Source organism: Nicrophorus vespilloides, unplaced genomic scaffold (genome assembly GCF_001412225.1).
Source record: "Nicrophorus vespilloides isolate i.1.1-1 unplaced genomic scaffold, Nicve_v1.0, whole genome shotgun sequence".
Lineage (NCBI taxonomy): Eukaryota > Metazoa > Arthropoda > Insecta > Coleoptera > Silphidae > Nicrophorus > Nicrophorus vespilloides.
In genome coordinates, this window is record NW_017100088.1 from 780,383 (window position 1) to 805,140 (window position 24,758).

The window sequence follows — 24,758 nt, forward strand, 5'->3', positions numbered from 1 at the left end:
AATGGTGAATACACTACCTTCTGATATCTTCAGGATGTCAGCTATATCACGTAACATCAATTTACGATGGGGCAAAACCATTTTGTGGACTTTTTTTCTGTTTTCTACAATAATTTCCTAATTTGGGCGTTTAAAATCAGCAAATCACGTCTCAACCATTTCTCTCGACGGAGAAGTGTCGCCATAACTCTTATCAAGCCATTGCTTGAACGTTATTTTTCCCATCAAAAAGTAAGTAAAAAAATCAGATTTTTCCATTGTTTTGAAAATTACAAAAGTAGCGTCACTAAAACCACTGTAACTTGGGAAAAAAACGTCAGAGTGTCATACAATTTTGACAGGCGTCGTATGAAGGTTGGTACTTCAATACTTTATCAACAATAAACCAAAAGTTAACGTTCTAACGTTTTACTATATTACCTATGTTTACTAATTATTTCTAAACTAATCTAACAAATTGTGCTTTTTCCAGTTTTTTTAATTAATTTATAAAGAATATCAAAATACTGTGTATTTAATTCTAAAACTCAAACTAATCATTGATTGCATAGAAAAACTGGATTATTTGTAGACTTGATATATTTCTGCACAATTTATTTTCAAATTTTATACAAAAACTGTCTAACTTCATAAGATATTTTTTAACATTTCATTTTTTTTATAAAACAAATAAATTAATTATACAAATTCACTAATTTGTAACAAATTTTGATAAAATTAAGACAGAAATAAATTGTTGATTAAAAAGTATGAATTTTTAAAATTAAGAATTAAGAAATTTCTGTAACAAAAATTGAAAATTTTATTTTTTTTCTTTATGGATTTTCAATATTTTAATATTGTAAAAATATTGAAAACAATATATTTAAGAAAATAATCAATTAATAGACAAATGTTTAACAAAATTATAATTATTGGTTATTGATAAATATATTCTAATATAATATAATTGATAAAATGTGTTTCATTTGAATAAAATTGTAAAGATTATTATTTTATAATTGATGAAACAAATTCATTTCGAAATTGTATCATGATAATATGTAATAGTTAGATGAATGCATAGATTGTGAGTCGATGTGTTATTAGAAAGAAATGATTGCATTCGTTCTGATGCGAATTAAAGAAAAATTTGTTATAATTTCGTTTTCTCCTCAAAGAAATAAATCTGGCTGGAATTACGATGTTGTTTGTCATGTAAGATTATGCAAGTGCGCGTGGCATTAATTACATTAGTTATCTGTCCGTGATGGAGGGCAATTACGGTAATTTTAACGCCGCATAACGTACGTGGTATTATATTGGCGAAGAGGTGGAGGACGGCAGCGGCAGCAGCAGCACAGCATACTCATATATACATACATACATATACCAGAAGCCCCGTTCCGGGTAAAAAAGAGTGTGGTCACGCGAAGAGCAGATTAAACTCGGCCTTATGAAAGTGGCCGACCACTTCTCACCACTTTATCAACACGACCCCAATCTCGATTTTCCCCACGATCCCAAGATTCAGCCACAAAAACCCCAACCACCACCCCCCAAACACCGAGCATAATGCAGTACGCACACCCCACGACCGTCAATTAGATACGCGCATATTTCACACACTTGCAGACGCGTGGCTTCAACGTTTATACCCACGTCCTACAAGCACCACTTCAAACGACAGTTTTCCCAAAACAATCATCTATCTATGTTTCATTTTATCTGTCATCTATTGTATACAAGTGACTCTTAACCTAATGGTAAAACTGTAAATGATTCATAAAGCTGTACTATGCACAATTTGAAACATAATTATACCACTATTACCAACTTCTATTGATTTTCATATAAATACACACTGGATTCTTTTATGTATATAAAAGTTGCTACGTTTGACAAACTATTGTGTCTTCTGTCATTTATGAAATAGAAACAACCAAACTTTTCATTTTATCTGTCATCTGGTGTGTAGAAGTTACTCCTAACCTAATGGTAAAACTGTATAATAATTCTTAAAGCTGTACTCACACTATGCACAATTTGAAACATAATTGTAGCACAATCACCAACATCTATTGATTTTTATAAAATTAGTCACTTGACTTTCCTATATGTATAATATTTGGTACATCTGACAAAATATTATATTTTCTGTCATTTATGAAATGGAGACAACATAACTTATTATAAACAAATCAGAAGGAATGAATAACAAATTAAGTTACTCTTAACATGATGGTAAAACTGTCTAATAATTCATAAACCTGCATTCACACTATTCGCATTATGCAACATAATTGTACTACAATTATCAACTTCTCTTGATTTTCATATAATTATACACTGGACTTTTCATTTTATCTGTCATCTATTGTGTAGAAGTTACTCCTAACCTAATGGTAAAACTGTATAATAATTCATAAAGCTGCACTCACACTATGCACAATTTGAAAAATAATTGTACCACAATCACCAACTTCTATTGATTTTCATATAATTACACACTGTACTCTGTTATGTACATTACAGTTGATACGTCTGACAAATTGTTGTATTTTCCCTCATTTATGTCATGGAAACAACATAACTTATTAGTAAACAATCAAAAAGAATGAATTATAAGTTAATTGACTATCACCATCAAAAACTAATTCAAATCTTATGTAATGATGCTCTACTAGAAATATAATATAGAAATGAATTATGTAAGTTTTAAATCTTAGAGGGGCGGTCGTACGCGCAATTTATCACCTTTTGAACATGCCTAGTGGGGCGGTGCTACCACCTTTTTAATTGTATCTTAATTTTCTGGAAAATGTCCAAGAATTACCACCTTCTAATCAGTAAATTCTTTAAAACTATGCATATAAATTTTTTATTGTTATAAACACATTTTACAATTTTACTTGGGCCTTCAAAGAGTTCAATTCAAAATGATTTCATATGAAAGTGACTTAATTTGTTGCTATAAGCAAGAAAATTTTTGATTACACTTAAAATTAGTTTTTTTTTAAATTTATGAGTTATTATTTATTAACATCACGTAATAATTTTTATATCAAAACATATAAAGTAGTAATAGTAATAATTTGTAGTAGTAGTAATTTTTGTCACAATTTACAAATTTCAGCAATCTTATTTTTATAATCTATATTTCAGATTAGTTCAGTTAATACACTAATTGTATAAAATTCAATATCAAAAACTTTAGTTTTGTTACATTGTTTTCATATTACATGGATATTAAAAAAATGTTGCAAAATAATATTCCTATATTTATTTAACATTTTTTATTTTCTTACCAATATCAATATTTGTCAAAATTTGACAAACTTAAGATTTGTTAATTTCTGATTGATTTTAATTACGTTCGACCTAATAAATTTGAGATTTGAAAAAAAAAAATACGAAATTGATATTGAATATTCGTTTGTAAAATATCACTTCTCTCTATATATTTTTTTTTTTCAATATCTGCGTTTGTCAACAGATATCAAAAGGATGCGAGAGGCTGAAATCTGCATGATCAATGCATTGAATTTTTATGGGGGCGTCGGCCGTAACGAATTCGCGGTCCATCTGGATGAGGAGGAATCCTTGTAACCGGATATGTTTACCAGAAGCGTGTCCCTATCCCAATATCCCTGCCCATGAATAACAATGAATCGGATCCTTTCCTTATCTGAGAGCGGCGATCGCGTAAGCCATACGAGACGAGTGCAGCCACCTCACCTAACAAACTAACGGGTTTAAATAGAATATATTTAAATCCGTTATCTGCAAAGATCAGGATGAATATTTAAAGCCCTCGAAACGATACATACACATGTTATTCGCAACAGATGCGACGACGCTCTTTTTATTTGTTGATTTGTTTTGTTATATAAAAATTTCGCTTTTGAATAAAAAAAAAAGAGGGAACGATTTGATGCGGCCATTTGTGTCCATCGCTTTTTAGTTTCGGTTAATGGAAGATGCTCTGCGGAGGGATCTCCGTAATACATGTCAATTAGGTTTTGTTGCGAGGGTTTGGGGGTGGTTTTGTCCCGAAGGACGTCGCGACGCTTCATTGGACGCGCCGAGTCTCTAATACGGAATAAATTGGCGTCCATCGTCCCGTCACGGCGAATCACGTTATCCTTCAGCTAGCATTTTCTCCTTTGCTCGTTATATATTATACCCCCTGTTATCTCCATCATCCTGTCAATAGCTGTAACAGAACGGAGATGGAAGTGGGAAAAAGTGGTTGGAAAAGAAGAAGTAGCAGCGGCTGCAGGGAAAAAGAGAGAAAAGTATTTTCCTCCAATTTATTTATTTTCCCCGCTGCCAAACTGTTAATGGTAAATGTAACATGTAAGCAGAGAGAGCGAAAGAAAGAAAGAAAGAAAGGGAGTTGGCTTGATGAATGCAGCCCGGGATACATTTACTGCAGATTTGAGCAGAGAGTGTGCGGTCGTTAGCCTAAGTAACGCGGGAATTAGGAGGGTTTCTTTCAACGGCCAACCGGAAACAATACATATACGCATCCATCTTCCGGAACCGAAACCGCACACACACACACCGCACCGCACAACAATCCACCCTCTTTCAAGGGTGGAGGAGGAGGTAGGTTTTTACTGCCATACATCAACCGCCGTCGACTTATCTTCCCCACGGCGCTAACAAAAGAACTTAACTTTCACTCCTCTATTTTATATCCACCTCCACCCTCTAAAAGCGAACCTTAATCCTTTTTCTCCAAAACCACGGCAAACATTCAAATTCAAATGTAAATAATATAAAACCTTTTCAAATTTAGATCCTGCGTTTATTCCAGAATATAAACCAAACCTCTCACCATTTCGCACTTTATCTTTTTTTTTATTCCTTATAAATTATTTATATAAGACAACTCCAGTTTCCTACTTTTTTACAATTATGTAAGGAATATTATATTAATTTAGTTTTTATACCAATATTGCTTTGCTTTTAAATATTTGTTAATTATTTCTTTTCTAAAACAATATACAAATTTTTTGAAAACTCAATACGTTCTAAGTTTTCAATACTTTTTAATCTCAATATATTTATTAATTCTACTGTAAATAATAACAGATGTTAACCTAAAAATTGTTAATAATTAGCTTATAATACTACATTATTATGAAGTTAGTCAACTTTCGTATTTGGCTACAAAATATTTAATTGATGATAAATTAATTTTCTTAGGAAATTTTTCAACCTCTCATAAAATAAATTTGTTAATCATGTCTTTATTATTTTATCATCTGATTTAATACGAATATAATCAATACACACAAATCATGAAATGAAACGGTCCATATAACAAGAACTACAGAAACAGTAAAATCATTATTTAATGGAGAGTGAGCAAAACCAACAAAGATCGATCGACGGTGACGTTTTTGGGCTGAACCCGTAGCTTTCTGCATTTTTTATTCTCTTTTTTATCCTTTTCTTTTTTTTTTTTGGTACATTTCCGCAGATGCATGTTCGATTTGGTGATCGGTTCGTTAAATCCGAGCAACAAGAAAACCGAACTCTCCCCATACAAGAACCAGGGAAACTCTCTTTTCCGTATAGATGGAATGCAAACTGCATAATAAAGTATGAATGCGGACGTTTCGAAATGTTAGCCAAAAGCGCATTGGGGTGGACACGGAAACTGTCCCCGGCCGACGACGACGTTCGCAAAGAGGGCCCAATTTGTCCACATGAATAATGTCAAAGCGATTTGCTCGGCCACTAAAAGCCCTATCAGTGACGCATACATATACATACACACAAACAACGAATGCCTCATCTGAAACATACACAACACATACACTCAAATAAACAGCAATTTTTATCCGAATTACCCTCGGACTTTGATTCTTTTTTTTATTTTTTAGTGACTTTCATGGACATTTATTGCCGGAAAATCAAAAATGGTGCACACCATGTTCATTTATATATCATGACTATTTGTAGCTGGAATGTCTTTTAAAAACCAAAACTAATTATCTTTATCAATGATAGCATGTCACTTTCTGACACGTCACATGTAACAAACTGTCACGCATAGAAAACTACATACAAACGTTTCTATGATAACTTCATATAATTACTAACAATAACAGAACAAACAACTTTATAATTTATAAATTTAATTAACCTCAGAATATTATATAACAACTGCATAAATACTGCTGTCAATAGTTATTTTTGTATATATAGTGGAACCTCGCTTATTTAATTCGTTCCAAAATTTCCGGGTTTTTACTCGTATAGTGAAACATAATCAAAAATACACATAATATGTGTACAAAAGTTTAAAAATTGATGTAGCAGACGCACAATCCGGGACTTTTCTTCTCATCGTCACTCGTTATTCGAAACGTCGCTCGTTAAGCGAGTCATTTTTCTAACAATTCATTTTGCTCGTTAAGCGAGGTTCCACTGTATTTTAATTATGTATACAATAAATTAATGGGTCTATATCGCAAGCCCGACAACCGAAAGACCGTCTATTGAAATCCCGACTGTATTGAAATCTCGACTGCATTAAAGTCCCGACGCTTGAAATCCCGAATATTTCAAAAACCCGACTACCATAATCCCCACAATCAAAATCCCGACTATATCGAAATACCAACTACTATAAAAATGTTATTGTAGATATTATAATAATAAAAGACACTGTCGGGATTTCGATATAGTCGGGAATTCGAACGTCGGAATTTCGATGCACTCGGGATTTCGAACGTCGGGATTTCGATAGACAGGATTTCGGTTATCTGGCTTGCGATTGCCACCGTAAATTAATTAATTCTAATGGTAGTAAATATTTGTTTTTTGGTAAACTTGCCATTATATTCTTCTGTAATTTGTTGGTTGGCTGTCATTGTCCATCGACTTGGCTGAAGGTCCATATGCTGAACCTCATTCATTTGACTGTCCATTCATGATGAACAATGGCCCTATTGCTGCAAGCACCGAGAGGTCTCGCAAAGGGCCAGGATTCGAACCGACGTCCACGAAATCATAAGTAGGGCGACTTAACCATTCGGCTATTAGTCGCCTATTTATATAATTTAACAAAAAGAAATTTCTTTCTTAGAATAAATGCAAAAAAAAGTATTAATTAATATTGATTACAAAATAATTAATTATTAAATTCTGTATACTGACTGCCTATTGCAATATAAAAAAAGCAACACACACAAAGACAACTATTGAAATCAATCTTCAAGATTAATTAAATTCTTGATGACAAATCTATAAAAAAAAAATATATTTTTCGCATTAAAAAAATCATTACTTTTTTGATAAATCCTTCAATAATTGCTCTAATTTTCAACAATCTTAGTCTCATTGATATAATTATTAAAAACTATATTACTATATACTATATATTACTTTTATATTGTTATCACTTTCAGACTATTTTTTTTGTTCTCTAACCAAAATTCCTAATCTATTATTTCATCTTATATCGGTGATAATAAATCTCCTGCACGCAAAGTAATTCGCTTACACGTCACGTGAAACTATTTTGTATTACACGCAATGAAGTGTAGGGCACAAGAAACGTTATTAACAAATCGCTTTACAAAACCCTTTTAATAGCTGCTTCGAATCATTAACAATTTTCTAATATCTTGATAGACTAATAACAACAAACGAATTTAAATATGATTTAATCATAATTTTATTTACATATTATAACTTCTTAATTAGAATTTGTATATATACAGTGGAACCTCGCATAACGATCATTTCGCTTAACGAACAAAATGATTTGTTAGAAAAATGACTCGCTTAACAAACGACGTTTCGCATAACGAGTGACGATGAGAAGAGAAGTCTCGGATTGCGCGCCTGCTACATCATTTTTTAAACTTGTGTACACATTTTATGTGTATTTTTGAATATTTTTTACTATACGAGTAAAAATCCGGAAATTTTGGAACGAATTAAACTCGTTAAGCGAAGTTCTACTGTATATAAATGATTTGTGAGCACCTTTATTTTCAAAACTCGTTAATAAATCCATTTCTTATTGCATACAATAGAAATTTATCACCAATTCACGTTGATTAACTTTTGATTCAAAATAGTCTAGGGTCGCTATCTGTCGTTGATACTTTAAATTCAACTTAATAATATTATTTGAAAGCAATACAAATTTTAGTTTTTTAATAAATCTATTGTTTATATTTATATAATGTACATAATTGTGTAACCCGAAATTTGTAACTTGTTTATTTTTAATTTTTAGTGGAAATACTACTATAGAATTGAAATACGGCTGAATGCGAAAGGCGCCTTTAGAGAATCAGAGCCGTGAAAGGGACTTAAAGTAAATATCGCATTTGGTCGTGAAAGGAAGAGATGTATAAATTACATGCGTGTGCAGTCGACCTCCCCCTTTTTGCCCTGGCGCATACATTTTCTTCTTTTTCCGGTGATTCTTAATATATATGGGCTCCTTTTATTACCGACTCCGTCCTCTGTTCTGTATATGTATACATATACATATATACTTACTCTCTAGCTACAACACTTCCATCCTGGCACGAGGATTAAAAAGGAGCAACCGAAAACTGTGTGCACACTCCTCCTGCATGCACACTTAATGCCAACAATGGGCATAAATTGAGAATTATCATTTTCGTGCCAGGATTTTAAGCGAGGAAGGAGCATCAGCTCATTTAAATAACACACCCCCTTGCACTCTATAAACCTTCCTTAATCATTCTTATTGTACTTTATTATATACAATGTACTTCAAACAATACCCCTAACGTACATGAGTTATCTTTTTCATAAAATCTTTACTTTCATTTTACTCATCGGTTAAAACTTAATTTCAAAATGAAATCGACAGTTTCTTAGTTTCCCTCAAACTACATATTGATTCAAATTCAAAAGTATTATTAAATTGAAAATAATTTTGAGTCTAAATTTATATTTTACTTTTCTTTTCATTTTCTAAAAAAACATACCTATTTGTGATTTTACAATTATTAAATTTGTGATATAATCATTATGTTCAATAGAAAAACATGCAAAAACTGTACAAAAGACAAATAAGTTAGTACAGTAGTACGCATATTTTGGTTTCGATCAGTCCGGATTCACTATAGTCCGGTTTTAAAACTTAAAACAAACTAAATTTTAATTGAGCAAAATGAAAATAAATTCTAAAAAAAATACACAGAATTATTGTTTCAAATCTAAATGATTGTTGGTTTTTGTTCTTTATACCGTCAAGTCTCTATTTCTGCAGTTTAAAGATTTTCGTTTAGTTCAGTATTATACAGATATTAACGAAACTGTTTACTATTTTGTATTGAAACTTGAATATTTGTAAGATATTCTAGAAAATTTTACTATTTCTCTTTTCTAAAAAAACATTCGTATTTGTGATTTTACAATTATTACATTTGTGATATTATCATTAATAATATTTGATTAAAAAAAATTGTAATTTTTATTGAATTAATGTATTGTTCAATAGAAGAACATGCAAAAACTGAAGAAAAGACAAATCAATTAGTACAGTAGTACGCATATTTTGGTTTCGAGTAATCCGGATTCACTATAGTCCGGTTTTAAAACTTAAAACAAACTATATTTTAATTGAGCCAAATGAAAATAACTCACGTTTCTTTTTGTACAATTTTAATATCCTCGTTTAGTCCAGTTGTATACAGTTATTAACGAAATCTATTACCCGGACTATGCGAGGCGAGTATGCTAATATAGAAATGATGCAATAACAGATTCTTTCAATCTTATTATAGATTTTGATTATGTAATTGATGTTAGCTTAATTATATTAAAATAAATGTTTAAGTATACCGTTGAAAATAAAGAAATTATATTAATGGTGGATTGACATTAAATATGTTTCGTCGTATTGTTAGGCGTTTGTTGAGTATCGTAATAAATGTATTTATGTACATTCAACATGAATATTTCATGGGGTGCATTGTGTAGAGGTGAAACACAGAAAAGCGGGGGTCCTACTTTTTTTTATATATGTTGTATTATGTAACGATATACTGGTAATAAATCTGAAATCGCTGACCGGAGGCCGTGTATGTTTCTCTATTTATATGCCCATATAAATACATAAAGATATTATTGTTACGCGGTTTTCATCGCGTCGAACTGAGCAGGGAATGATCAATCACAACATTTATTAGTGTCCGGTGCGACCCTCGGTCAAATCAGCGAAGCAGACAGTAAAAATAAAATGGGATTTTTGGGGATGAGCGACGGAGACTCCGAAAACGGTGGAGGAGAGAAAAAAGAAGAGAATCAGATAAAAATAACAAGAGCAGACAAATTGGTAATAAAAGTGTCGTCCTGGCGTAGTGCGGAGTTTATCTATATATTAGATGAGGGTGAGTTTGTCTCTATCTTTCTCTCTCTTTCACCCCGTTTTAGTTGCTCGGATCCCAGCCACCCCAATCTCGTGGGGTGTGCTAATACACAGCTAATAATGCTATGTTAACACTTCCGGTCCAGTGAATCCGGCGAAAGGGGAATCCGCTGGAAATAACATCCATCGGGTGGTGGTGGTGGTGTGTTCATTTATTAAAGAATTATGGACTTATATTATGTGTTTTACGCTTATTAGCCCATCCACTATGTTAATGAATGCCGTTAAGTGCCTTTGATAATAAATTTTACTTTGTCTGCGAGCGCCATTCCGTGGCCGGCGTTCAAATCGCATTTACGGATCATTCCTCTTCGCAGTTTCTTTTCATTTATTCCGAGCCACATACTCCATACACTAATGGAAATAAATGATGGAATTCGAGGGAATATGGGACAATAACAAGAACCCAATATTTCTTCACTTCACATCTTTGTTTTCATGCATTATAGATATATACACCAGCATTACACTTAATGTACCGAATTATTCTATACTTGAAAATAAGTATCATGAATTATCAGCATTCAAACAAATAATTGAAGGAATTGGAAAAATCATAAGATAATAACAAAAATTAACTCCCTGTCTTAGAAACAAAATAATAAAAGTTCTAACTTGTTACAAGGAGATATATTGTGATAAAAAAAATTAACTGTCCAAACAAAAATTGATAATTTCTTTAATAAAATATAATATTATGTCTACATTGAAAAGTATTTGTAAGTATTTTGTTTATTTTAATCTATTTTTTCAAATTTATGCAGTGACGAATACGGAATTTAACATATATAAAAGTAAAAACCATGATATAGTGTGGTAAGATAAGTATATTTTGATTTTTTTTTTAATTCCCCCGACTTAAGTACAAATTCGACTTACGAACAATCCTTAGTGTACTTTAATTATTTACAATTTAAAAGTTATTTAAACAAATAATTAAAGAAATAATTATAAAATTGTATACATGACTAAATTTTATCTATTAATTTATTATTAAACATTTAATCCTTTATTTATTATAATTGTTCAGTATTCAGTAAATTAATTACGAAATATACCAACAAGGTTAAAATAAAGTGTTAATTTGCTATAATTAATTAATAGTAAATATGTAATATCTAACACTTCCTGATGTTCATAAGAACAATACAATTTCTGAAGGATAACAAAACAAATTTCAAATATTCTGTCTTTTAAATCAAGTTGTCCTTTGTATTTTATTTGTAACATAGACAGAAATATTACAATTAAAAAATAATTCATATATTTATAAAATATTTATGAAAAATTGTTACAATTTTACTAATTAAACAATGTTAAATATAATTATAACAAACCAAGCAAAAAGAACATTTTTAACTCTTTCGAACAGGAAAGGAAAGATGAATTATCCTATAATTTTGATGGTGTGTTAAAGATTAATCTTGATTCAGTGGACGTTGTTGTCTGATTAAGTTGTCTAGAAATTTGTTTTATTTAGGAATTTAGTTAAATAAACTAGGGAATTGAAATATTAAAATTACTAGTATAGGTATGCTCCGACTTACGAACTAGTTACGTTCCAGAGGGTTGTTCGCATACATTTGAAAAAATAGTTTAAAATAAAAAAAACTCTTACTTACATACAAATACTTTTCAATGTAGACATCACAATTATTTAATAAAAAACGACAAAAGAAACAAATGCTACAAACCAGAAATTATCAATTTTTGTTTGGACAGTTAATTTTTTATCACTATATACCTCCTTGTAACGAGTTAGAGCTTTTAGAATTTTGTTTGTAAGTCGGGGTATACCTGTATTTGGACAAAGTTCTTAAGATCAAACTTCTAAAAAAAACTTATTTCTTGCATTGGTGCCCCCTCTTTTGATGGTGGGTTAAATTAGAAATAAATCGAAAAAAAAATATTGAGTTATTAGTTACCAAAATGTTATTTGTTGCTATTATTTTTTTCAATTTAATTAAAGTAAATGATATATTTAAATATTATTAGGATATTTGTAAGTAATTTCTAAATTAAAATATTGTGCTTCACTTTTTTAATTAAATTAAGTTTAAACCTTATTTTTATTAGTAAAGTAATCTATTTTTTTATTACTGTAATTTATTAATGTAATAAATGAAAGCTATTATTAAATAAATTATAGATTTGTTTGTGTTTTGTGTGAAAATGCAACAAATATTGATCTATTCTTGAATATTCGCAACTATCTTCATTTCATTCATATTGTTTTCCAGAAGAAGTGTTTTTGTTTTGACAGATCTGAATATTTCCCGTAATAAATATATAAATATGGATAAATTTAGTATTTTCAGTGTAATTTTCTTAATATCCTTATTGGAATTCACCAATGGCCTTTATTTCCACATTGGCGAAACGGAGACGAAATGCTTCATCGAAGAAATACCGGATGATACAGACGTCATAGGTAAAGGATACACACGTTTACAGCGGAGCTGTTATTTAACATTTATTATTTTCAGTAATTTACAAGGCAGAGCTCTATAATCCACGAAGTGGTGGTTTTATGCCTTCATCTCCAGGAATTGGCATGCATATTGAAGTTAAGGATCCAGGTGACAAGCTTATCTTGTCGAGAGTGTACAGGTCAGAAGGAAAGATCTTTTTAACTTCTCATACACCTGGTGAACATGTCATTTGCATGTACGCCAACCATACTGTTTGGATCAATGGATCTCAGCTGCGTGTGCACTTGGACATTTTAGTTGGTGAACATACAATCAACTATGATGCTGTAGTACAAAAGGAGAAACTATCAGAAATGCAATTGAGGATCAGGCAACTTTTGAATCAAGTGGAGCAAATCACCAAGGAACAAAATTATCAGAGAGTAAATAATAATAATAATTTATTGGCCAGACCTCAATACAAAAGAAAAAAAAGTACATTTTATAAATAAATGATAATAATAAAAACTAAAAATTATAACATAAAATTAAAAAAAAAAATTAATAGGCTGGCCAAAGAGCAAAAATAATATATAATATCGTAAAATTTAAATGGAATACTTTATAAATAATAAATAATTTCAGTATCGTGAAGAGAGTTTCCGTCAGACCAGCGAAAGCACCAACTCTCGCATTCTTTGGTGGTCGGTCACCCAAATTGCTGTTCTCATTGTGATGGGAGCCTGGCAAATGTTGGAGACTCCAAAAACGGTGGAGGAGGGAAAAAAAGAAGAGAATCAGATAAAAATAACAGGTGAAGACAAATTGGTAATAAAAGGGTCGTACAAGCTTTCCCCGACTTACGAACTCCAGGACTTAGGAACATAATTCTAAAAGCTCTAACTTGTTACAAGGTGATATATTGTGATACAAAAATTGATAATTTCTTTAATAAAATATAATATTTTGGAAGATGCACTATCTGTTTTGTTGCATTTGTTTCTTTTGTCGTTTTTTTATTAAATAATTGTTATGTCTACACTGAAAATCATTTGTAATTAAGTATTTTGTTTATTTTAATCTATTTTTTCTAATTTATGTAGTCAGTATTACGGAATTTAACATATATAAAAGTAAAAACCATGATAAAGTGTGGTAAGATAAGTATATTTTGAAATTTTAAAAATTCCCACGACTTACGAACAAATTCGACTCACGAACCTTTAGAACGGAACTAGTTCGTAAGTCGGGTATTTTAATTATTTACAATTACCATCATTAAAAGATATTAAAACAAGTAATTAAAGAAATAATTACAAAATTGTATACTTCACTTTAAATTTTATCACCTAAAATAATTTAACATTTAATTGTTTATTTATTATAATTGTTTAGTAAAATTATGTAATTGAATATCAAATGTTATATTAATTATGAAATATACCAACAAGGTTAAATTAATTAATAGTAAATATGTAATAACTAACACTTCCTGATGTTCATAAGAACAATACAATTTCTGAAGGATAACAAAACAAATATCAAATATTCCATTTTCTAAATCAAGTTGTCCTTTGTATTTTATTTGTAACACGGACAGAAATATTAAAATTAAAAATAATTCATATATTTATAAAGACAAAATACGAAAAATGACTTATTTATATTACAAATTGTTACCATGTTACTAATTAAGCAATGTTAAATATAATTACAACAAAACAAACAAAAAAAATATTTTTTAATCTTTGAGGTGGTTCCTTTTGAACATTCCTGTTATTACAATTTTCTAGGTAATGTCAAGGAAAGAGGAATTATCCTTTAATTTGGTTGGTATGTTAAAGGATGAATCTTGTTACAGTTGTCAAGAAATTTGTTGGATCTAGACATTTAGGTATTTAGATAAATAAACTTGGGAATTGAAATATTAAAATTAATAGTACACGTAGCCCTCGACTTAATATAATAATAATATACTAGTTCCGTTCCAAAGGGTTGTTCGTAAGTAGAATTTGTTCGTAAGTCAGGGGAATTTTTAAAATTTCAAAATATACTTATCTTACCACACTTTATCAAGGTTTTTACTTTAATATATGTTAAATTCCGTATTAAAGACTGCCTAAATTTGAAAAAATAAATTAAAATAAACAAAATACTTACTTACAAATACTTTTAAATGTAGACATCACAATTATTTAGTAAAAAACGACAAAATAAACAAATGTTACAAAACAGAAATTATCAATTTTTATTTGGACAGTTAATTCGTAAGTCGGGGGATACCTGTATTTGGACATAGTTCTGAAGATCAAACTTCTAAAGAAAAACTTATTTCTTGCTTGGTGCTCTTTGGTTGGTGTGTCGAATTATAAATTAATAGAAAAAAAATAATGAGTTATTATTTATCAAAATTTTATTTGTTGCTATTATTTTTTCAATTTAATTAAAGTAAATAATTTATTTAAATATTATTAAGATATTTGTATGTAATTTCTAAATTGAAATATTGTACTTAATTTTTTTTAAATTAAATTAAGTTTAAAGCTTATTTTTTGTTATAATTATTAGTAAAATAATCTATTTTTTTTATTACTGTAATAAATAATAGCTATATTATTTAGTATTTAACAAATTTTATATTTTTTTGTAATTTGTGTAAAAAGGGTAACAAACATATATTGATCTAATTCTTGAATAATTCGCAGCAAACTTCATTCATATTGTTTGCCAAACGAAGTGTTTGTGACGTGTCGGATCTGAATATTTTCCGGAATAAATATAGAAATATGGATAAATTTAGTATTTTCAGTGTAATTTTCTTAATATCCTTATTGGAATTCACCAATGGTCTTTATTTCCACATTGGCGAAACGGAGAGGAAATGCTTCATCGAAGAAATACCGGATGAAACAAACGTCATAGGTAAAGGATACATACGTTTACAGCGAAGCTGTTATTTAACTCATACATTTATTGTTTTCAGTAAATTACAAGGTAGAGCTCTATGATCCACGAAGTGGTGGTTTCATGCCCTCATCTCCAGGAATTGGCATGCACGTTGAGGTTAGGGATCCAGATGACAAGATAATCTTGTCGAGAGTGTACAGCTCAGAAGGAAGGATCTCATTCACTTCTCATACACCTGGTGAACATGTCATTTGCATGTACTCCAACAGCACTGCTTGGTTCAGCGGATCTCAGCTGCGTGTGCACTTGGACATTCAAGTTGGTGAACATGCAGTAAACTATGGTGATGTAGTACAAAAGGAGAAGCTATCAGAATTGCAATTGAGGATCAGGCAACTTTTGGATCAAGTGGAGCAAATCACCAAGGAACAAAATTATCAGAGAGTAAATAATATATAATTTCGTAAAAATTAAATGGAATACATTATAAATTATATATAATTTCAGTATCGTGAAGAGAGGTTCCGTCAGACCAGCGAAAGCACCAACTCTCGCGTTCTTTGGTGGTCGGTCACCCAAACTGCTGTCCTCATTGTGATGGGAGCCTGGCAAATGAAGCATCTGAAGAGTTTCTTTGAAGCCAAGAAATTAGTTTAAACTTTCCATCAGTTCACCATCCTCAGTTGAAAACTATTTATAATTTTTTTTTAACTAAATCTACATGATTAAAATAAAGTGTTTGTTTTCATTTTTCCATAACTCGTTCTTATGCGAATCCCATGCATTTATTCAAGTAGTTGCTGAAGTTCTGTTTGTTCGGCTTCGGGTACTTCCTTAAAGATTTGAGATTCTTGTCGAGAGTTTCAACTAGTTCGTTGCACGTGCAGAAGTAAAGGTACTCGTCTGACTGCAGTTGCTCTGCTAGTTCTGATTGATGATTGTCCATTAGATCTTCGTTAATGACGACGATTAATGGTTTTCCTGTATGCAAGACCTCCAGGCAAGTTCCAGCTCCTGCATGGCTTATAACCAAATCGCTTTTGGTTACTTCGCCGAGGAAATCATCAAAGAACGGTGTGTATTTTAGTTTCAACACTTGATGCTCTTTCTGCTCATATTTTCCAGTTCCTACTTGGAATTGGATTTCCTTAAAACCCATGCTAGAGAGCTTGTAGAGAATTTCATCTTGTTGTATCGTTTCTATCAATTTACTGAACTGCGTCGTGCCTACTGTGACGAAGAGACGTTTCTGAAATGTTAATAAGTATAAGTAAAGTAATTCTGTTTCTTCCACTCTGAGAAGAGTGGAAATATATAGGGACCTATCAGCTCTTATCACAGTTTGGAGGGTCTCTGATAGGTATATAAGTTATGATAGTTTGTTATATAGAACCACAGTAACATAAATAACAATAAAAATTAAAATCTGGATAAAAATAAACAAACAAATTATAAAATTTAAACAACAAAAGCCCAATCTTTTAATAAAATTTAATATAAGTCTATATATGCTGACGTCCTTCGTACACAACAGAACCAAGTAAAGAAGTAAAATATTTCATTTAAAATTAGTTATAACATTTACAAGCATCTACTTTTTGACACACTGTGTATATATTTACGGAAATGCAAGTGTACATTTGGTTGCAGATGAATGAAACCACCCCAAAAGTAAATAAATGCGTTTATCATTAATATATAGAATAAATCTTATTAGCAATATTTTATTCTGAACTAAATAAATCACATGCTCTAATTGATTGCATTCCAAATAATAATACCATGCTATGTTACATTTGCAAAAGTTGGTGGATGAAAGAGTTTTTTGTAATTGTGGCGAACCTGAGATGTGCAGAGTTTAACAATTAACCTTTAAATTTATCTAAAACCGTGAGAGTTTGCATGCTGCTGAGTAGGTGTTTAGGTGTTCTAATAGGTGGGTGTTTGTAATAGGTGTACAGGTGAATAAATACCTCTTTGAAGTCCATTCTCCTGAGAGTTCGGGGGAAAGGTCCAGTCCAGAATCGGCAACAGTGTTACAATCTGCGTAGCTCAAATCGTTGGAATTCCAAAATGGCGTCCGGTTAGGGCTTTGACGCAACAACGCAAGACATTTGAAGACAGTTCGTTAATCTGTTCAGTGTAAATAATAAATAAAAAAAAATTGATAAAGACAAGATGGGTTCGTCGAGGCATAGGGACAGAAGCAAAGACAGGGATCGGGACAAGGATAAGTATAGGGATAAAGACCGGGATAGGCGAGAGAAGAGAAGGAGCAGGGAACGAGATCGCGATAGGGATAGGGAACGAGACAGGGATCGCGGTCGTGAGAGACACCGGGAGAAGGATAGGGAGGCCGAGAACACAAGGAGGGAACGAGAGAAGCGTAGCAGGAGCAGGAGTCGCGGCAGGGCCCAGACCAGCAAGGAGAAGACTCCTCCGAAGCCGGATGGAGAAAAATTGTTGGCCGAGACCCTAGCCACGATTGCTGCAACGAGGAATTTTGCATCCCTCGTCACTCAGAAGAGCGAAGAACCTATTTGCACAGAAGGTATAGTACAAACCTACATTTCAAGTGATTTGAAATTCATTCATTATTGATCAAGAAACTACGTTTCAAGCTGCATACATGAGCATACTTTCTGCTGACTGTTGCACATTTCTTAATCACCTCTTAGATATTTGTAGGCGTCTTGCGAAAATGTGCTAATGGCGAGAAAACGCAAATATTGCTTTTACATATCACAAAATTAATAATATCTAAAGTAATTTTTTATTGAAATGTGGCTATAGTTTCGAATTATTTATATCAAAGCTAGCATGTTAAAGTCATAATAAATTTCATGGTACATAAACAACTATTACAAAGTAATTATGGGAAATTTATCCATTATTCACCAAGAAACTTTGATTTGAATCACATGCTTTATATATTCAAAGTAACATACTTTTTACCAGCTGTTGCATTTCCGTTATTGATGCTAATTAGGTTGTAGGTGTATTGCAATGTGCTAATACATATATTTAATTTACACATTTAAAGTGCTAATTGTTCAGTTAATGATTTCTATAGTAATCTTCTATTGTGTATATTTTTTGTCCTGATACAACAATGAACCCTTTCTGTTTCTTGTTAAGTAAACAACGAACTTTAATAATAGGAAATTCATTCAATTTTCAATAGACATGCTTTTTGATATTTAGATGCGCAACTTACTTTCTCCTAAATCAGCGGTTCTCAGATGTTGCTCTTTACTAAATTTGTTTATTCTTTAATCATTTATAAAATAATACTAGTAAGTTTATAAAGTGCAAATAATTGTATATTAACGATTTATAACATATTTTAACTTAATTGCGTAAACTGGTTTAAATTATTATTTATTTTTGCACATTTATTAAGAGTGAAACACTTACCTTCATTAACAAATCATGTTAAACTAACGATATATAAAAATATTTTTGTATCATTATGCACTTATATGTAGTTATTTCTTATTTATCATAATTGTTTATGGTAAGCAAATATTGAAAGCTTAAAGTGCAGGAGATAATACACATTTTACAGTGCTCATTGATGAAAATGTATTCACGCCTACTAAATAAAGTTAACTTATTTTACAGTTCGTAAACATAATAAATTATACAACTGTTGGCCAAGAAATGTACATATCCAATTTTTGGACGTTTATTGACATTATCAAGCTTCCTGTTGTTGTTTTTATACTGTTATTGTTGATGTAAGTCTTATCATTTATATGTGTTTTGCAGAATATGTACTAAAGTACATGGAAATACATTGGAACATCGCTTAACCAGTTTAATCCGTTTCAAAATTTCCGGATTTTTACTCGTATAGTGAAATATATTAAAAAATACACTTAATATGTTTACACAAGTTTTAAAAATGATGTAGCAGATGAGCAATCCGTGACTTCACTTTTCATCGTCACTCGTTATGCGAAACGTTGCTCGAGACATTTTTCTTACAATTACACACAATTTCTACAAGACAATTATTTCTTAAGTGGATTATAATAAAAAATAAATAAATTGTTGTGTTAATTGTAATATAATTTGTAATTTTGTTTTATAGAACAAGAAGATGCAAGGCAGAGACGTAGGAAATCCAGATGGGGAGGAAGCGAACACGAGAAGATTTTCATCCCCGGAATGCCAACAATCCTTCCCAGCAATCTCAACAAAGATCAGGAGGCCGCATATCTACGTAAGTAGCTATCACTATTTTTTGCTCTCCCACATTGTTTACACGTACATAATAAAAGTTATTTTCAAATTTTGTGTGGGTAAGTAATTGTTACGAAATTAAAACTATAAGTTTCACGGATTGTACGTTTCGCGTTGTAAGTATGCGCCAATGAATGTTTACTAATGGAGATGATTTTATTTTTAGAAAAGTGGAAACCAAAGTAAACAAATACCGCAAACAATTACAAAAAAAGTAAACACGCATCGCAGGTTTTCAAAAGTTATCTATTATTTTGTTTTCGATCATAAACTGAGGTCATTTGAGGTTTATTTGTATACATAATTTTGCTATTGCGAGACAATTTCTAACTGTTGGGCTTTTGCCCTTCTCTAACCCGCTTCATTACAGTTCAACTGCAGATTGAAGAAGTCAGTCGTAAACTACGCTCAGGAGATCTAGGAATTCCGGCCAATCCCGAAGAAAGGTGCAACTTCTACTACTACTACTACTTCCTCTACATGCGCTCAATCCTTCCAGCCAGCCACGAGTGCAGCCCCCCCTCAGAGAGCTACTACAGTGGTTTGGCATCGACACTGATCAAAAAACAGTCTAATATACCCTATTTATTTATTTTTCATAATTTTTATTACACTCTTTAATTTTCGATATGGATAGAAAAAGATCAGAAAGAAATTTCAATTACAAAAGAAAAGAATAAGTACAAATCCATATTTAAGAATGTATCTGACGACAGTTGCGTATTGCATATTCTTAAATATTGAATGAATCGAACGCAATATTTGGCCAAGGAATATAATCCATTGAAAAGTGCATTATATCCTTGTTTGCACCTTCCATATGTAACTTCCTTGTTCTTGGCTAATATATAAGACGTGCATATCTGAATGCGTCGTTGCTGTGTTATATGTAAGCCTAGGCAAAAAAAAAGACAACTTGTTTACTGTATCACTAAATCTAATTCTATTCTCTTTTTAGCTTTTGGATAATATGACACAAATTAATGAACACATTTTTTGCAGCAAATTAATAATCGATTAAAACAAATTTCTTTTTGTAGCGACATAATCAATTTTTTTTACCATCATTTAAGAGATAATATGATTATTTTCTTCCCATATATATAATTAGCTTATTTTCATTATGCAGGGTTTATCGACATATAATACACAAGAAACAATACGTTTTTTATATTTACCGCTTACTGTTTATATAATATTGTTTCTCTATAATTCTAATTCAGACAATTTCTCCTAATATTTATTTAATTTTTTTTGTTTGATTTTTTTAGAGTGAGTTGTACGAATGAGATGATGCGCGAATGTTGAACAAATGTACAATTATTAGTTATTGGACTGAGCATTCACGTATTCCTACAAATTTCGCAGCATTTTATCGTCTTGTTTAAAATGATGCAAAGGCCGTAGGAAGGCGGATGTCGGTTCAGCTTTGTAATTTTGGTATGTTGCTTTTCTGTTGCACAGATCCCCATCACCTGAGCCCATCTACAGCAGCGATGGTAAGAGGCTGAATACTAGGGAGTTTAGGACGCGCCGTCGCCTGGAAGAGGATCGTCACAATCTGGTCATCAAAATGCAGTCTATAAACCCGGATTTTAAGCCGCCCGTTGACTACAAGTATTTTGCATCTTAACTAAAACTTGTTTCTGGATCTAAACTAATATTTTATTGCAGACCTCCAGTTATTAGAGTAAGCGATAAAGTGATGATTCCGCAAGAGGAACATCCTGAAATTAATTTCGTTGGTTTACTGATTGGTCCGAGAGGCAATACTTTGAAGAGTAAGTTGCTATTTAGTTCATATAAATATCTGTGGTAACTTTGATTATTTTTGTAGCCATGGAGAAGGAAACTGGTGCCAAAATAATAATTCGTGGTAAAGGTAGTGTGAAAGAAGGTAAAGTTGGTCGTAAGGACGGTCAACCATTACCTGGTGAAGATGAGCCATTGCACGCGTACATTACTGCTACAAATCCTGAGCATGTGAAAAAAGCTGTTGAGAGGGTAAGTTTACACAATTACTTTGTGTTAACTCTTATAACCTATTGATTGATTGCAGATTAAGGAAATAATTCGACAAGGCGTAGAAGTTCCAGAAAACCAAAACGATTTGAGGCGAATGCAGCTGAGGGAATTGGCTCAATTGAATGGAACGTTGAGAGAGAACGATGGGATGCGCTGCAACAATTGCGGTGCCAGTGATCACAAGTCCTGGCTGGTACATTTATACACAACTCTTTTTACCATATATAAACAATGCATTTTAGTGTCCGGATAAACCGAATGTTACGAATAACATAGTGTGCTCCAGTTGTGGAGCCGCTGGACATATTGCTAGGGATTGTAGACAGAAGAGACCCGGCTTGGGTGGACCGCAAGCAGCTGGCGATAAAGCTAAGATTGACGAAGAGTACATGTCTTTGATGGCGGAATTGGGCGAAGGCCCACCTCCGGACTTTGTTCGAAATGGAGGAGGATCAAATTCGTCCGGATCATCCAACAGTCGGAAGAATACTGTGAATATGTTTGATCCACAAACGGCGCCGCGGCAACTGATGCCGCCTCCACTGGCGAATCCTCCGATGATGGCTGCAATGCCTGGTAAATTAAATGATAGTTATTACACAGCTTCACTTAATGCACCGCCTTCAATTCCAACAATGCCTTGTTCGTATTAATACCGTCTTCAGATTGATTAATTCAATCTCGGATGTTGATCTACTTACTAAGTATGCATATTTTTTTCTTATTTAGGTATGCCACCACCTTGGCAAAATTCCAATATGGGTTGGCAACCAGGACCACCGGGTGTTATGCCACCACCTCCGCCGCCCGGCGCATCGAGTCCTCCGCAGATGATGCCATGGATGAACAATGCACAACCACCACCTCCTGGAGCTGGCTCGAACGGTGGTAATCTCATGGCGCCAACTACAATGGGTTGGCCGGCGCCGTTCCCGTGGCCACCAGGTTCGTGCCCACCTCCTCCGCCTCCGGGCATCGACATGACGAGCCTCCTGAGTGCACCGCCGCCGCCGCCACCATCGTCAACTTAGTTAAATACATTTTCATTGAAAAGTTAGAATATTAAGTCAACAGCATGTTTAATTTACGTAAGTTATTAAGATTATGTATAAGTATGGCAAATAAAATGTATGTTACAGTTGTGTACTCTTATCGCTTGCATTTGTATGAAGACAGTAATATCTGTATGTAAATAATATTGATACTACAAGAAATTTTGATAAGCAAAATATAAACGGAAAATAGTCTGATGTTATTTTTTAACATTTCTTATCTTTGCGTTGATGCTGCATACATCATTACATTAATGATGGACAGTATTTATTTTATATTTATAGCTTTGTAGTGTAGGACTAATATGTAGAAAATACTTTTTAACTAAGTGTACTTTTTACTCGGAACTTCTTAAACTTTATATCGAAATAGAACAAACGTGGATGATTCTACGAAATAAAACAAAATTGTCCAAAACAATATTATCCTGTCTTTTTTAATATACTTACCTTTTATTCTGAAATTGCAATATCTTAATTATCAAAAAAATTGCTATATTATTTCAATTTAAGTTCAATAAAGAACAGCTTGTAAGTGAATACGGCTAATTTTTAATATTGTACTTTACAATTAAAATGAAACCACGCTTAACGAGTTTAATCCGTTCCAAAATTTCGGGATTTTTACTCGTATAGTGTTATGAAAGATACACATAACACAAGTTTTAAAAATGATGTAGCAGCGCAATCCGGGACTTCTTTTCTCATCGTCGCTCGTTAAGCAAATCATTTTTAAAAAATAATTTGACATTTAAAAGTAATTTGATCAATTACCAACTTATAAATTAGGATTATGGAAGCAATAAAATGGGTTGTGTGGGAAAACTAAAGAAAATCAACAAATTTCATAGATTTGCAAGTTTTTAAATTTCATAAATAATAAACAATATATCTTTTTTTTAATATATATATAAATAACAGTATTATCAATGCAAACAAATAAATATTTAATATAAATACAAGACACGAGACAATATTTACAAAAGTTTTAATTTTGTAGTTAAAAAAAAACGAACAAAATCGAAAGGGCGGGTAGTTCTAAACTAGTACGAAAATCACAAATATACCGATTTGTTTTTCCGTTATTTCTTATATTTTTTTTTGTAATTTTTTTCATATTTTTCCTGAAATGTGGGGGCTGGCGCGTCGCAATTGAAACAATAAATAAATGAATGAATGAAACGTGGACATAAATTAAAACTTTTGCATAATAAGTAATGATGAAAAAATTTAAGCTAAAATCACCGGCGAAATTTTACATTACATGAGCGTCGTGTTTACAAAACAAAACAAAAATAATGATAGAAAGTAAATGAAGAATTTAGAATTATTTTTTTTTCGATTATAAGTTAATTTAAAAAGAATGAAAGAAAGAAAGCTATAATAAATAAATAAATGCAGCGTTTGAAATTTGGGGTAAACCGAAAGATCCACAAAGACAGATTAATAAAAAATTGTAAATGTAGAAAATAATCTCGTGGGAGGGGGGCGTTTCGGCAGCGGCTAATTAAAATTTATAAAAACTTGCGGCCGTCCCCAACTTTTTATAACAGATTAAGAGCGCCTCCCTCGGCCCCGCCCCTTTCCTTCAATTGTTTGTTTTTAACGTGGACTAGTTTTAAAGAGATCAAATAGACAAGAGTGCTATGGTCGACTGATGTGAAATGTGTACAAAAATAAATAAATAAATAAATACAG

General features: G+C 31.8%; 4 protein-coding genes across 5 annotated transcripts; 3 read left to right on the forward strand and 1 right to left on the reverse strand.

Moving 5' to 3' along the window:
• The first annotated feature begins 12,687 nt into the window (after positions 1 to 12,687).
• Positions 12,688 to 13,752, forward strand: LOC108567430 (transmembrane emp24 domain-containing protein eca-like). The gene is made up of 3 exons (XM_017927895.1): positions 12,688 to 12,848; positions 12,904 to 13,271; positions 13,474 to 13,752. Exons 1-3 carry the CDS (start codon positions 12,713 to 12,715, stop codon positions 13,714 to 13,716), a joined length of 747 nt encoding a protein of 248 aa, XP_017783384.1. The 5' UTR covers positions 12,688 to 12,712; the 3' UTR covers positions 13,717 to 13,752.
• Positions 13,753 to 15,543: 1,791 nt separating this feature from the next.
• LOC108567431 (transmembrane emp24 domain-containing protein eca-like) lies at positions 15,544 to 16,487 on the forward strand. The gene is made up of 3 exons (XM_017927897.1): positions 15,544 to 15,750; positions 15,812 to 16,179; positions 16,243 to 16,487. Exons 1-3 carry the CDS (start codon positions 15,615 to 15,617, stop codon positions 16,390 to 16,392), a joined length of 654 nt encoding a protein of 217 aa, XP_017783386.1. The 5' UTR covers positions 15,544 to 15,614; the 3' UTR covers positions 16,393 to 16,487.
• Positions 16,405 to 17,793, reverse strand: LOC108567432 (UDP-N-acetylglucosamine transferase subunit ALG13 homolog). Its single transcript, XM_017927898.1, has 2 exons — positions 17,709 to 17,793; positions 16,405 to 16,984 (listed from the first exon to the last, which is right to left on the reverse strand). Exons 1-2 carry the CDS (start codon positions 17,721 to 17,723, stop codon positions 16,502 to 16,504), a joined length of 498 nt encoding a protein of 165 aa, XP_017783387.1. The 5' UTR covers positions 17,724 to 17,793; the 3' UTR covers positions 16,405 to 16,501.
• A 69-nt stretch (positions 17,794 to 17,862) lies between these two features.
• Positions 17,863 to 23,265, forward strand: LOC108567429 (splicing factor 1). 2 transcript variants are annotated; one of them, XM_017927893.1, is made up of 9 exons: positions 17,863 to 18,286; positions 19,832 to 19,963; positions 20,354 to 20,429; positions 21,448 to 21,600; positions 21,658 to 21,764; positions 21,821 to 21,987; positions 22,043 to 22,201; positions 22,251 to 22,650; positions 22,738 to 23,265. In XM_017927893.1, exons 1-9 carry the CDS (start codon positions 17,914 to 17,916, stop codon positions 23,037 to 23,039), a joined length of 1,869 nt encoding a protein of 622 aa, XP_017783382.1. In that variant the 5' UTR covers positions 17,863 to 17,913; the 3' UTR covers positions 23,040 to 23,265. The 2 variants fall into 2 exon arrangements, with proteins under 2 accessions (XP_017783382.1, XP_017783383.1); XM_017927894.1 differs by having other exon boundaries at positions 22,251 to 22,584; positions 22,738 to 23,263.
• Positions 23,266 to 24,758: the final 1,493 nt, after the last annotated feature.

What these genes read in the sequence shown, in the direction of transcription:
- LOC108567430 (XM_017927895.1), top strand. Translation starts at nt 12,713, where the DNA reads ATGGATAAATTTAGTATTTTCAGTGTAATTTTCTTAATATCCTTATTG. An exon ending in GGATGATACAGACGTCATAG is followed by an intron (nt 12,849 to 12,903) that starts GTAAAGGATACA and finishes TATTATTTTCAG; the next exon opens with TAATTTACAAGGCAGAGCTC. An exon ending in AGGAACAAAATTATCAGAGA is followed by an intron (nt 13,272 to 13,473) that starts GTAAATAATAAT and finishes AAATAATTTCAG; the next exon opens with TATCGTGAAGAGAGTTTCCG.
- LOC108567431 (XM_017927897.1), top strand. Translation starts at nt 15,615, where the DNA reads ATGGATAAATTTAGTATTTTCAGTGTAATTTTCTTAATATCCTTATTG. An exon ending in GGATGAAACAAACGTCATAG is followed by an intron (nt 15,751 to 15,811) that starts GTAAAGGATACA and finishes TATTGTTTTCAG; the next exon opens with TAAATTACAAGGTAGAGCTC. An exon ending in AGGAACAAAATTATCAGAGA is followed by an intron (nt 16,180 to 16,242) that starts GTAAATAATATA and finishes ATATAATTTCAG; the next exon opens with TATCGTGAAGAGAGGTTCCG.
- LOC108567429 (XM_017927893.1), top strand. Translation starts at nt 17,914, where the DNA reads ATGGGTTCGTCGAGGCATAGGGACAGAAGCAAAGACAGGGATCGGGAC. An exon ending in GAGAGGCAATACTTTGAAGA is followed by an intron (nt 21,765 to 21,820) that starts GTAAGTTGCTAT and finishes TTATTTTTGTAG; the next exon opens with CCATGGAGAAGGAAACTGGT. An exon ending in TGAAAAAAGCTGTTGAGAGG is followed by an intron (nt 21,988 to 22,042) that starts GTAAGTTTACAC and finishes GATTGATTGCAG; the next exon opens with ATTAAGGAAATAATTCGACA.